General features: G+C 43.6%; 1 protein-coding gene across 1 annotated transcript in view; it reads left to right on the top strand.

Annotated features, from left to right (window-relative positions):
• The window catches only part of PIK3C2G (phosphatidylinositol-4-phosphate 3-kinase catalytic subunit type 2 gamma), a 340,743-nt gene that overhangs the window by 201,659 nt on the left and 125,045 nt on the right, over positions 1-14,039 (top strand). Inside the window, exons 23-24 of the mRNA XM_019543878.1 lie at positions 5,597-5,733; positions 9,170-9,339. Coding sequence (XP_019399423.1) covers positions 5,597-5,733; positions 9,170-9,339 — 307 coding nt within the window. The remainder of the gene's footprint in view (positions 1-5,596; positions 5,734-9,169; positions 9,340-14,039) is intronic.

The raw sequence follows: 14,039 nt of genomic DNA, 5'->3' as shown, positions 1-14,039 counted from the left end.
GAGAGGCAGTTAAGAGGTGGCGTCTCCGATGTTTCTTCAGTTACAGTATGCTGGATACAAAGGGGGTCTGTTGGCCCACAGGGTTCACTAGTGAGCCCTTGCTTTCCACCCCTTGCGGGATAGGTGCGGCTACTCACTAGTTAGTCCTAGGGCTGGTCAGCAGCTCATGAATGGGATGGTGGATAACAAAACTGTAACACGGTGAATCGTTGTCGATTGTCGGATTTTCGAGGCCTTGGTTTTTGCTGGGATACGCCCAGGTGGGGAGGCTGAGGACTGGCTACAGGGTGATCAAGCCTGAAGGGTCGTCCAGTCGGCGTCTCTGCTACTTCCTGCCTCTTTGCCTCTTTTATAGATGTTGGTTGGACTGCCTCTGTGACACTAACTATGATATAAGCTAAGCATACAGGGATAGGATAGTCTCTTTTACATAATAGTTACTAGGTAGATTTTCTACATAAGTTTCGTTTCTGCAGGAATGACACTTACAGATAAGAAATGAAACTTACAAAATATGCATGTGCAGCTTAATATAAGCATAGGAAAATATAAAGCTTTCATTTTGATTAGAAGCCAAAACTACAAGGTCATATAAATGTGAGAGTGCTGCGTGGCAGTTATACAGAAATAAAGTAAGACTTTTACAACTTTTAGTTCTGAAATGTGAATTTTTGGAAGTCTGGCCTTGGGAACTGCTTGATAGTGAGAGGGTCAGCAAGTTCAGCCCCTATTTAGTTGCCAGACTTGCTCGAATGGGAAGTGAGGTGTTTTGGAAATTTGGCTCCATGTGCTAACAGAAGCTCTTGACTAATAAAGAACCAGACAACTAGGGCTCTGTGAAATTTTGGAAGCCATTTCATTTCAGAGGTGTTTCCGGCAATTTTGGTGCTCGAAACAGCAAATCCAAATTGAAACAGAAGGCTTCAAAACAGCTCCGAAATGATTTGGAAGGCTCTGAAATGTTTTGGAAATGTTTTGGAGAATTTTGGAGTTTCAGAGCTGGGCTTGCAGGGAAGCAAAAACGAAGAAGAGGGGGAGGGGAAAGAGGTGGGGAAGGATGGCTCTGACATCCAGCTCCCAGTTCAATTCCCCAGCTCTCTGATCATTACCTCAACTCTCCTGAGGGGCACAGACCCCCGACCTGCACCCAGGGTTTCAGCAGGCTGCCACTGCAGACTGGTGCCAGCAGCAGCCACTTGGCGCAGCCTGTGCCGAGTGACTGCAGTGGTGCCACTGGCCCCAGGCTTCAGCGGCAGCCCGTTGAAACCCAACATGCAGATCCAGGGGCCCATACCCCCTGGAAAGAGCTGGGAGAATGATCAGAGAGCTAGGGAATCAAACCAGGGGCTGGGGAATCAAACAAGGAGTTGGGGAATTGGACCAGGGGCCTAGCAATCCCTACCATGTAACCTGGCTCTGGAGGGAGCAGAGATCCACACCAGGGTCTCCTCACCACCGCTGCCCGCCCCATGCAGCCCTGCATCACTGGGGCAGTTCAGGGCAGGCAGCAGCGGCAAGGAGACCCCATGTGGTATCTGATTCCTGTGGAGCCAAGTCACATGGCAGGGACCAGCAGGCTTGCTCTCCACTCTGTGCTGCTTCCCTGCCCCATGACCTGCCATGTCAGGGATCAGAGATCCACACGAGGGTCTCCTTGCCTACACAGAGCAGTGGCTCTCCCCCTCCCTTCCCCCTGGACAAGCCACCCATGGCCCCATCCTGCTCCCCACTGGGGCCCTGCAGCCCCAAACTCCAAGCCCTGCCCAGCTGAGTAGGGCTGTGCAAAGCTTCCCTTGCACCCCAATCAAAATAGATTCAGAGGAGATTCGGTGGAGCTGAATCTCCAAAACAGATTCAGGCAAAACAAAACAGGACAGTGGCCTGAAACACCAAAACAAATCACTGTCCTCCAAAACAGTCAAATCTGAAACCGAATTGCAACACACCCATTTCACACAGCCCTACAGACAACCCCCAATGTTGATTTTGAAATACCACTTTGGATATTAATGCATCTTAGGGCAGTAAATCTGAAGACTTTATGCCTTTCCATTATGGTTTGCTATAGCAAACTCATAGCAGGGATGCCAGTTGCTTGCTGAAGAAATTTACTGACAGCAAAAGACTCACACTGTTTTTTTAATGACTTTTCAAATCTTTTACTCAATGCAATTCTAGCACAAATAAATAGATTCATAGATGTTAGGGTCAGAAGGGACCTCAGTAGGTCATCGAGTCCAACCCCCTGCCCGGGGCAGAAAAGAGTGCTGGGGTCAGATGACCCCAGCTAGGTGTTTGTACAGTCTCTTTTTGAAGACCCCCAGGGTAGGGGAGAGCACCACCTCCTTTGGAAGACCATTCCAGATTCTGGCAACCCTTACTGTGAACAAGTGCTTTCTAATGTCCAACCTAAGTCTGCTCTCTATCAATTTGTGGCTATTGTTCCTAGTTACTCCACGGGGTGTCCTAGTAAACAAAGCATCTCCTATTCCCTGCTGCCCTCCCATGATGAATGTATAGGCAGCCATAAGATCACCTCTCAGCCTTCTCTTGTGAAGGCTGAAGAGATCTAGGTCCCTCAGTCTCTCCTTGTAGGGCCTTACCTGCAGGCCTCTAACTGTACGAATGGCCCTCCTCCAGACCCTCTCAAGATTCTCCGCAGCCCTTTTGAAGTGCAGCACCCAAAACTAAATGCAGTACTCCAACTATGGCCTGACCAGTGCCACATAGAGGGGAAGCATCACCTCCCTGGACCTGTTCATCATGCATCTGCTAATACATGATAAAGTGTGGTTAGCCTTGTTGATCACTTCATCACACTGATGACTCTTGTTCATCTTGGAGTCAACTCTGACTCCAATATTTCTTTCTGCTGCTGTGCTGCTGAGAAGGTCATCCCCGAGCCCATAAGTGTGTTGGTGGTTCTTTTTCCCCAGGTGCAGCACTTTGCACTTGTCTTTGTTGAACTGCATCCTGTTTTGTTCTGCCCATTTTTCCAACCTGTCCAGATCTACCTGGATCTGTTCCTACCCTCTGGTGCGTTAACTTTGCCCCATAATCTGCAAACTTCAACAGGGTGCTCTCTATGCCCTGATCCAAGTCACTGATGAAGACATTGAATACCACTGGTCCAAAAAAAAAGCCTTGTGGGACTCCACTACCCACATCTTTCCAGGTTAATATCAACCCATCCACCACCACTCTGGGCATGACCCCTAATCCAGTTTGTCACCTATCTGACCATGTAATCATGGACATCACAGCTGGTCAGTTTACTCACAAAAACAGAATGAAATACTGTACCAAAGGCCGTCTTAAAGTCTAGGTGGATGACATCTACCTCGACTCCTGCGTCTAAGCATTTTGTGATCTGGTCATAAAAAGAAACAAGGTAAGTCAGGCAGGACCTACCAGCAATGAATCTTTGCTGATTTCCTTTCAGCATTATTTCCCCATTAGGGGTCCTTAATGATTTTTTCCAGAGTTTTCCCAAGGGTAGAGGTGGTGAGACTAACTGGCCTATAGTTTCCCAGTTCCTCCCTCCCCTTCTTGAAAATAGGGACCACAATGGCCCTTTTCCAGTCCTCTGAGATCTGACTGGAGTACCATGAGTACTTGAACAGCTGTGCCAGCAGCTGTGCTATGACACTGGCCAATCAGCACCCTTGGATGAAGTTCATCCAGGCCCGCTGATTTGAACACATCCTGCCCCTCCAAGTACCCTTTCACTAGGTCTGCATTAACTGTTGGTGGGTTGGTGTCCCTCCTGTGCCTGTCCATGATCCAGTTGGGAAATTTGATTGGGTCTGTGTCTAGGAATACAGATACAAAGAACTCCTTGAAAAGCTCAGCTTTGTCTCCCCTCTCTGTCACCAATTGCCCTAGTTTGTCCCCTAGGTGTACTATGCTACCATGTGCCTTCCTTTTGCTCCCTATATACCTGAAGAAGGACTTTTTGTTGTCCTTAATTTTTGTTGCCAGCCTAAGTTCTAATCCTGCTTTGGCCTTCCTAACTGATTCCTTGCAAGTGCAAGCCAAGGAGGTTTACTCCTCCTTGGTGGCTACCCCGTGTTTCCACAGCCTGTATACCTCTTTCTTTGCCCTTAGCCTTTACTGGACTTCCCTATTCAGCCAAGAGGGCTTCTTGGCCCCTTTGCCCCCCTTTATGCACAATGGGATTGTCTCCTTCTGCACCCATAGGTTCACTCCTTTGAGGAATGACCACCCTTCCTGGATCCCCATTTCACCAGTGCTCTTGAGTTTTAACACCTCACTAACCAATCTCCTGAGCACAATGAAGTTAGCCTTCATGAAGTCCAGTAGTTCAGCCCTGCTGGTTAGTTTACCCACCCTTTGCTGGATAGTGAATTCAATCCCCTAGGTTACCTTGTACCTACAGATCCCCACCAGGTCATCCCCTGTAGCTAACACCAAGTCCAGCAAGGCGTTTACCCTAGTGGGATCATATACCTCCTGCATTAGGTGGAGGTCCTGTATGCAGGACCTATATGAGGGGTTAGATTAGGCTGACTGCTGCTCCCGGCAGATGTCAGGGCAGGTCACCCATGACAACCATATCTCTTGATCTGACAGCCTCTGAGAGCTGTCTGGAGAATTCCAGGTCTAGCTTATCCTCCTGGTGATGCAGTTTATAGTAGACCCCCACCACCAAGTCTCTTTCTGCCCAACCCCATTGTATCCTGACCCACAATACTTTGGTTTAGCCCTCCTCTGATCCCATCTTGATTACAGAGGATGTATATTGTTCCTTAACATAGAGAGCAACACCCCCTCCCTTTTTCCTCCACTCTGTCCCATCTGTACAACCTGTAACCCTCAATGCCTACTGCCCAATCGTGAGTAGGGTCCCTGCAGGTTTCAGTTAGTCCAACCAGGTCAAAGTTGTTGCTTGCAAGCAGGAGTGCAAGTTACTCTTGCTTGTTCCCCATGCTCCTAGCATTAGTGTAGAGACATTTAAGCATCCCAATGATGTGCCCAGATTATCTACAGCACAAGAACTGAAAATAGTTTCTGTGGCCTTTTTGTGGCCACAGAAACTAAAAATAGAATCTGTGGTCTTATTGACCACATAGCAGAGAAACTTAGGAGAATGAGAAATGCAAGCATGCCATGGAGAAATCCCAAGTGGTTAGTAGAATCCTAAAAAGGTGTCCTGGTCATCTTTTCTTTCATTATAGATGAAGATTTTGCTTCAAAAGAAAATAAAATTGAACTCTGAAATATCATTTCTACACAAGAAAAACCAGTTACTGTTGTATACTAATGCTCAATTTAATCTTTTTTTTAACAGAAGATTTGGGGAGAGCCGGAGAACAATGTCATATTTACTCACATACCATACATAACCTTTTCCCAAAAGACAGCCCTCCAAAATTGGAGGACTCTTAGAGCCACTCTAATTAAAGTGCCACCCTCCCCACCCCTGGAGCACCTATAAAAGTGTCCATAAAGCTTATTGAAAAGTATGTATGGTTTCTGTGTGGGCTGATAGGATGATGTGTGATATAAATTAATGAACATTTTCTCTCTCTTTAAACTTTAAAGTTTTTCTTGTGGACTCTGTCTCTCTGATTAGGATTGGTACAGATGGTACCAGATGCTACAACTCTAGCCAAAATCCACAGGGAGTCCGGACTGATAGGACCATTAAAAGAAAACACCATTAAAAAATGGTTCAGTCACCATCACCCTTTGGAATTAAGTTACCAAGAGGTATGTTTTAATGTAAATATTTTTAAATGGTTTTTTATACAAATAGAAACAGCTGATGCGACAATATGCTCAGTCTGCTGGATTTGGGATAAACAGATCACACATGCTATCAACTCCCAATTTCTCTGAGTAGAAAGATACTAGATTCAATGCCATTCATCTTCAACAACAGTAGGTCAGAAAGACATTAAAAATTGAAATGGGGAGATACAAGATGTTAAAAACAAGAACAAACACTGAGCCTACATACATTTTATTTTTTATTTTAATCCACCTAGTGAAATAGTTTGTTTTACATATAATTACAAAAAACAATGGCTTTTCTGTATCTGAGAATGTCCACATCCATAATCACAGTTTTAGAAGGCTATATTTTCACTAGGTTCCCCTTGTAATATGATACATCAGGTCATGCTTGTCATGTTACGTTATGAGATCCTATGCAACACAGCTGGTTTTATACAACCTGGTGTTACACTTCAACCAGAAAATAAGGAAATATTATTTATAGAACCAGAGGTCTCTCTCTGAAAGAAATAAGCCACAAAGTCCCCTTTACACATTCTTGTTAGAAGGGACATGTCCTAAAGTCCATGGAAAGACTTTCTTATACCTTGTATTTCTAAAACCATTTCTGAACCTCCCCTCATGCTTGCAATAGATGGGTACCAATTTTTTACCCAAGTTTAGAATGGAGGCAGCTATCAACTATTGATTTAAAAAACCTGCTTACTTGTTTTTTTAACGGTTCAAATAATCTAGAGTTTTCTAAAATAAATTTGCAGCACAGTGGGCATGCCTACATTAGACACTTACTGCACATTAGCCTAATAACGCTATGCAGTAATGTGGCAGTTAAAAACCCATGCTAATAACCTACTGTGCAGTGTTATTAGGCTAATCCACACTAAGCATCATGAAAAAAACGTGAGTCGGCACTACTGCACAGTAACTAGAGTTACTGTGCATTTAGTTAGTACTTTAGTAAGCAAGTACTAAACTAAATGCTCAGTACCTAAGCTGCATTAATGAACATGTAGACGCACCCAGTTACTAAGGCTATGCAAAATTTTGGCAGTTGTTTCATTGTAGAGGTGTTTTGGTACCCAAAACATCGAATCCAAAATGAAAGGGAAGGCTCCAGAACATCTGCAAAATAAAATGAAACCATCCAAAACATTTCAGAAATGTTTTGGATGTTTCAGAGCCAGGCTTGCAGGGAAATAGAAACTAAGAAGAGGGAGAGGAAGCGGACCAAAAGGACTGCTCAGATATTGACATCTGTAGCTGGCCAGTGTCTGCAATCTGTCCCTGAGGTCTCTTCCAATCCCAGTGCTCTGGGGGAGGGACAGCAGTCTGCTGTCATTCTGCATTCAGATCTGGGGGCCCGTGCCCCCCGGGAGGAGTCTGGCACAGCCCTGCAACCCTCCCAGGGGGTGCAGGCCCCCCAATCTACATATGGGATAACAGCATGGTGCGGGCTGGGGCCAGCACCAGCACCTGAGTCTGCTTGGCTTAGCTTGCACTGAGCACAGCTGGGGGAGCTGCGGGAGAAGCCCCTATAGTTGCTCTGCCCAGCCCCATCCCTCACTCAGCCCAAGCCTCCTGGCACTTTAAAAAAAAAAAAAAAAAAGCCCTGAAGTCATTGGTTGCAGCAGCAGTGATAGGGGCCTCTGGGTGTTCATGGCAGAGCCACCCCACACATCGTGGGGCAGTGGGGGGCAGCAGGAATTTCCCCCCCGCCTGGCACCTGTGCGGCAGCTGCCCCATGGCACAGGTGCAGCACAGCTCACCAAGGCACTACACACTGTCTGGGAGCTGGGGCTGAGTGCTACTGGGCTCCGGCTGACTGCTAGAGCTGCCCTAGCTCCCAGACAGCACACACCTCTCTACCGAGCTATCTTGCACACGCACCATGGGGCAGCTGCTGCATGGGTGCCAGATGGGGGAGCAATCCCCACTGCCACCAGCTGTCCTGCACTGCCCTGTGCTGTATGGGGGGACTCTTCCATGAGCCCTTAGAGGCTCTGATTGCTGCTGCCAGAGCCAGCGACTGCAGTGTTTTTCTTTTTTTTAAAGTGCCAGAACTAGGCTGGGGCCAGGTGGGGGTTGGGGTCAGGCAGGGCAGCCATGGGGGCTTCTCCCGTGACTCCCCTTGCCTCTCCCCGAGTGATCCAAATCTCCAAAACAGTATCAAAACTCTGGAACAGATTTGGCCAGATCAAAACACCGAAACAAATCACTGTCCTCCAAAATGGCCAAATCCAAGATCAAAACGAGACATAGCCATTTTGCACAACCCTACCCGTTACTTTTACTTTTTAGATAAATGAAGTACAGTCAGTTCTGACTACACAGGGTAAATATACAATTTTTGTATATACATATAATAAAATTAATTTCTACCCTCCCCTTGGTAATATTACTTTTGCCTGTATAACAGTTTTTATCCAAGCATCTCAGAAAGTTCTGTAGGTAAGTAAGCCTTCCTATCCTTTTACAGAGGCAGAGAAAGTTTAGGTGACTTGTCCAAAGGTATACAGTGACAAAATGGCACAGTTTAGGAATAAAACATAGGTGTCCTGAATTCTGGTGCTGTTGTCTAACCGTTCCAGAATGCTTCCCTCCAAATCTGTCACTAGATTTAGCACCGCTTCATTAAGATCACTAATACTTAAGCAGTTATTTATCTTGGATTGTGTGGCATAAGGATAATACAGTATTATAAGCAATGAGATTTTGACTGCAAAATTAATAACCATGAAGTAAAATGCATTGGAGCTTTATATAAAAGACTCACATTACTACTAAGACAAATAGTTTAGTTGGATTCACTGGAGATTCTGATTCTTCAAAGTATCATCTGGGGTTAGGACGAACCCTTCACCCACCCCTTCTCTATGGTATGGTAATAGAGGAGTATTCTGTAGGAGTAGTTGAGCAGGTTCCTTTGGGGAAATTTCAATTAGGCACTGAAGTTCTGGTATATAAGCCACTGAAGGCAATGGGAAGTTTTGGATCAGCCCCTCAGTGAGTATCTAGTGGTTAGAGCAAACATATCAGAATCAGGACTTGTTTTCTAAATCACTGACGTATTGGGCAGTCACTTAACCTTTCTATGTCTCATGCTCTTTCTCTGTAAAATGGGGTTGTAATCCTTATCCAGGGATGTTGTAAAGCTTAATTAATTACTTCATGAATTTAATTGAATTCTTGGATGAAAGGCTCTCCCTCTTTAAAATCAGCCATTTTTAGATGGAATAACTGGTCAGACAGATTACTGATCTGTTGGACTTTGGCAGTTGCCCCACTCTTAATTTAGTCCCTAATTCTGCAAAACTAAGGCCAAATCTAACTTTAAGCATATTTGGAAGTGCTTGGTTTTTACTGTTGGTACCATACACAAACACTTGTGTTTTTTCTTTTTATCAATTAGGCAGTAAGGAATTTCTTCCATTCCTGTGCTGGCTGGTGTGTTGTTACCTTCATCCTGGGAGTCTGTGACCGACATAACGACAACATCATGCTGACAAACACTGGCCATATGTTCCATATTGATTTTGGAAAATTTTTAGGTCATGCACAGAAATTTGGAAGCATTAAAAGGTTGGTCCCTATAATAAGATTACTTATAAAGTTTAAAGTAGTTCCAGTGATTATTATAAATGCTGATGAGCACTGCAAAGAAGTCCATGCCTTGTTTGTCTCCTGAAACTTTTGTAGTGCCATACACAGCAATTTTAATGCTATTATCAAGATGAATGGCTGAGGTATGAAAACTTTCTTTTAGGTCAGTGGTTTGAATCTGATGCACCTTAGCAGTGGCCAAAATCAGTTACCATCTAGTGTCTGGATTATGTTCAAGAAGTTTCTTTGTTGCAGTTCTATTTCCAGTAGACAGGCAGTATATGACAAATCCAGATCAGAGCTGGGTATAATTGATTTCCTATTGTCACATTCAACATAGAGGCCAAACACTTTGAATGTGTGTGAAGAATCAATATGCTGTCACATGTAGGGTGAAACTATGGTCACGGTCACTATGGCCTTTTGCCACTATGAGCCATGTTATACCTTACACTGTGAGCCACACAAATGTTGATTGGTGTTAGTGCTAGTTTCAGTTTGGAGCAGTCACACTTCAAGCCAGCAGGGGCATGGAGGACTGAAAGGTAAGAATCCCTCACCCCCATCCTGGGCTTCCTCTCCTGTTCCCAGGACTCCACCAGTCCCGTCACCCCTACTCCAGGGCTCATTTCCTGCCCCTCAGGGTTCCTCCTGTCTCCTGCATTCCCCTACCCCTGGGGTATTACTTACTTGTGGCTGCCCCTGCTATCTGTCCCAAGGAAGCAGGCAGGGAAGAATGACTGGCGCTACTGCTGGGCTGCTCTTCTGGCCCAGAGAGCAGCAGTAGTGGCAGTGGCCAGGCAGGCAGTTTAACACTTCCATGCCTGCTTCCCCAGGATAAATAGTGCAGTAGCCCTGATCTGGACCAAGGAGGGTGGGTGGGTTGTTCACACTAAGGTGTAGCCTAAAGTGGCTACACCCTAATATAACATGATCTGGTAACACAGAACAAAGATAACCCTGCCCTAGAGTAATGTGACTTTGAGCCACATAATACTTATATAAATTCAATTTAAGGTGTTAATGTGAGGACAATCAGTGGGTTAAGAGCTCCAGGAGCCACCTAAAATTCCAGTGTAACCAGGCCCTGACTTAGTAGTTGCAATTAATATTTGCAGTGTAAACCCAAACTCCATTAAAGTACTAACATATAATGTAGAAACTCTCATGGCCTTTACCAATATTATAAAGATTCTGCAGTTATATACAAAGTGCATCCCCTATTCTGGCTCTTTGTTGGTGATTTCACTATGAAGAAAGAAATTAGAATGAAATTCTGATAACTGCAGTTTGCTTTGGCATTTCAATAGACCTTTGTAGCAATGTGTGCAGTTGCTAAGCATCTCCTCTGAGTAATGTGGGGAGTCCTCCTTTCACCTTTCCTAATGATTTACCTGAACTGGCCCCAGAATGGGTTGGCTTGAATTAATCATTCCTTTTTTCATTTTGGTTTTCATTTGACTATTTTAGACTATCTCTGCATGTTAGACTGAAATAAGATTGTGGGCGTATAGATGTGAAGGAGCCTGACGTGGTTAATAAATAGTTCTGAGCCATGCAGTCAAAAGATTTAGTTGCAGTGTTCAGAATGAGTGTCAGTCATTCCAGATATGCTCTCTTAATTTCCCTTATTTACTATGGAAAGAATTACGCACAGCAGAATCACAAAGAGATATGCATGCACCTGCTGAGTCATGTGCTGGGGCTCTCACTTGGCAAAGCTCCTATTGGAATCAGTCCAGAGTTCCCTTAAATAATAATTTTGTGAGGGCAAAAAATGATTTAATAGGAGAGAGCTGAATACAGCTGAATGCAGTAGGACATATAACACCCAAAGGTGTTATATGCTATAGTATATAGCTATAGAATGCTATAGTAATAATTGACATTATTAATAATGGAATTATATTATACAGTTGTATTTAATCTAAAAAGCTATTTAAAAATTGTATTTTAATTAAATACAGGCATTTTGTTTCATATAGCTTGTTGCCTTTTAATTTTTGTAAAATTTTCTGACACCTTTAAAATAGTCCTTCTAGTTAATTCATGCTTCTGCATGAGGAATAGGATTAATATATTTTCTGTTGGCTGCAAACACTAGGAACCAATGTGCTTCCTGCACACCCCCACAAAGTAGGGTTAAGATAAATGGCTGTAGTACACATGAGAATTGTGTGTCCTTCATCAAATGTATATGGACATGGATTTCAGATTTCCATTGCCCACAGAGCTCAATCTTTCATAAGCATTGAAATTTTCCATTCAATTTTTGTCCATCCATTCTTTTACAATACACAGAGCAAATTTTGGGAAAGCATTAGTCTGTTTTAATGACCATTTACTAGAATTTTAGCTCAGTTCTCCAAAACTTATTTGCCTTTTAACCATGATCTTATAGTAATGATTTCATTACTAGAGTAATGTGAGTAAAAATAGCAACAAAACTTCTGAAACCTCAGTGGTGTTTGTGCTGAATTTGTGTTTTCCTATGCAATAGAACTAATATGTGTTGCAGTGGAGTACCTTGAGGCAACTTTAAAAAATCAGTAGCATCAGCATCTCATAATGGAAACCCTTGCTCATACAAGTAATAAAGACATCAGAGATTCTTTCACATTTTTAATTAAAATGCTTCTGTGAAAGCTTTTCAGGAAAAGAAGTCCCCTCTTTGTGCTGATTACAACACCATGCTATCTCTCTCTCTTTTTCCTCCATGAGCTAAGGAAAGTGACTTGCTTACTACAGATCTAAATGCCCATGGTGCATTCTCAAAATCTGGAGCTTGGAAGTAGCAAACACTGGTCCCTCATGAAGTATCATAAGGAAATGCTTTCTAATGTATTCTGTGTTCTACTGTAAGTTAACTGAAAGAATATAGTAGCCTGAAGAATTAAGGGCAGCAAATTCTTCCAGCCTATCTAGTATAATTCTGAAAAGGAGCTCTTGAAGGTGAGATGATTTAGGTAACCTGAAACATTTTAGAAAAACACTAGTTTCCACAATTAAATAACACGCAAAGACTGATCATAGAACAATATGCAAGAATTGGGTCACCTAAATGATCCAGTTCACTATCCCCACTGAGGGTGTGGATAGAAGTAACAAACTAAATGTTTCACATGCCTTTGAAACATTTCAAAGGGCCAGCTCTACACCACACATGCCCATTAATATCTTCCAGAAGCAGGTGAAGCCCGCCAAAAGAGTACCTCTTTACATGACATACCATTATAAAGCTTTTAAGTTCTTGTTATCATTATTATTGTTGACATTGGTGATCCCTCATGGTTGAGGATGATCACTCCCACAACTCAAGTAAACAGTTGTAGATGAGTCCATTGAAGGCTAAGAAGGCTGATCCCAGAGCCACAGACTCTTTGGCAGATGCCACAAATGGTGGTTAAAGGGAGGGTCAAACCACAGTTTTCTCAGTCTTGTTTCCTTTCCTTCCATTTCTGTCATTTTTCTGGCTCCAGGGTAAGACAGTTTTCCTCAAAAAGAGATGCACCTTCTCTCACAAGGCATCACTGTGTACCCCTGTCCTGGGCTAGTTTTTCCCAATTTGTGATGTCAATGCCACATCTCTTAATGTTTGGCTTGAGGGTGTCCTTGAAGCATTTTCGCTGAGCCCCACATGTCTTTTGTCCTTGGGACCAGTGGGAGAAGCCTGCACATGACTTGTTTTACATGAGGAAGGCCGTTGTGCATTTGCAACCACACAGATCTTGGCAGAGGAGAAACCTGTGACCAGAAGATCTAAGACAACTGGGGCTGATGCATTTCCTTTTTTGAAAAGTTTCCAATACATTTCACTGGGAAATGTTTCAGAAATTACTTCTGTCTTCATTGTGAATCTCTTCCATTTTTAGTCAATCCTGCTCTTGCGAAAACTAATAGTAAAATTCCCATTGACTTTAGTGGTCATTGGATCTAGGAGTTGATCCTCAAAGGGCCATGCACACCCATAGGGCAGCATAAGGATTTAATTGTAATAATATCCTACTTCTAGCAGTGTTCAAAATAAGGGTTAGAAGTTGATATACAATTAGTCAATAGTATAACACTGTTCTTGAGAAGAAAATCATTTCCTGATCCTAGAGCACTCTTAGATAAAGAAACATGAGTAGAGCCCTACCAAATTCATGGTGGAAGTGGGCTGTGCTGTGGCTCCTTTGATCTTGCAGTTTCCCCTGCATGCCTCCCCATGGCAGCAGAGGAGAATCTTCCCTTTTCCATAAAAATCTATTTGCTGATAAAGAAAAAACATTGGTGTAGGGGGCCCCCTTGCAGCTCACTCCTGATCATCAGGGAGGCAAAAACTGCAGTTTTAAATATGGTGCTATTTTTGTCTCTCAATGCTGATTGGCCAAGGGGCCCCAGTGGCCCCAGTGCTTGCTGCTGATCAGTGGGGGGCAAAAACAACACCGTGTTTAAAGCTGTGGTTTTCACTTCCCTGCTTAGGAGCAAGCCACAAGCAAAGCTTCTCCAAACAGCAGCAGGTGAGAGGAGCTGTGGGGGAACCTGAAAGATTAAAGGAGCCACTGTACAGCTCACTTCCACTTTGAATTCAGTAGGGGCCTACACATGAGATTTCTTTTTCTTATTTTTATATCTTGAAAAGCAACACACGTTGCTAGGTAAAGTATATAACTTCCTTTAATTCTTTAATTCAATCT

Source organism: Crocodylus porosus, unplaced genomic scaffold (assembly GCF_001723895.1).
Source record: "Crocodylus porosus isolate Cpor-Errol unplaced genomic scaffold, CroPor_comp1, whole genome shotgun sequence".
In the NCBI taxonomy this organism is placed as follows: Eukaryota; Metazoa; Chordata; order Crocodylia; family Crocodylidae; genus Crocodylus; species Crocodylus porosus.
The sequence above is the reverse complement of the archived record's forward strand: the minus strand, read 5'-3'. Positions and strand labels throughout refer to the sequence as shown.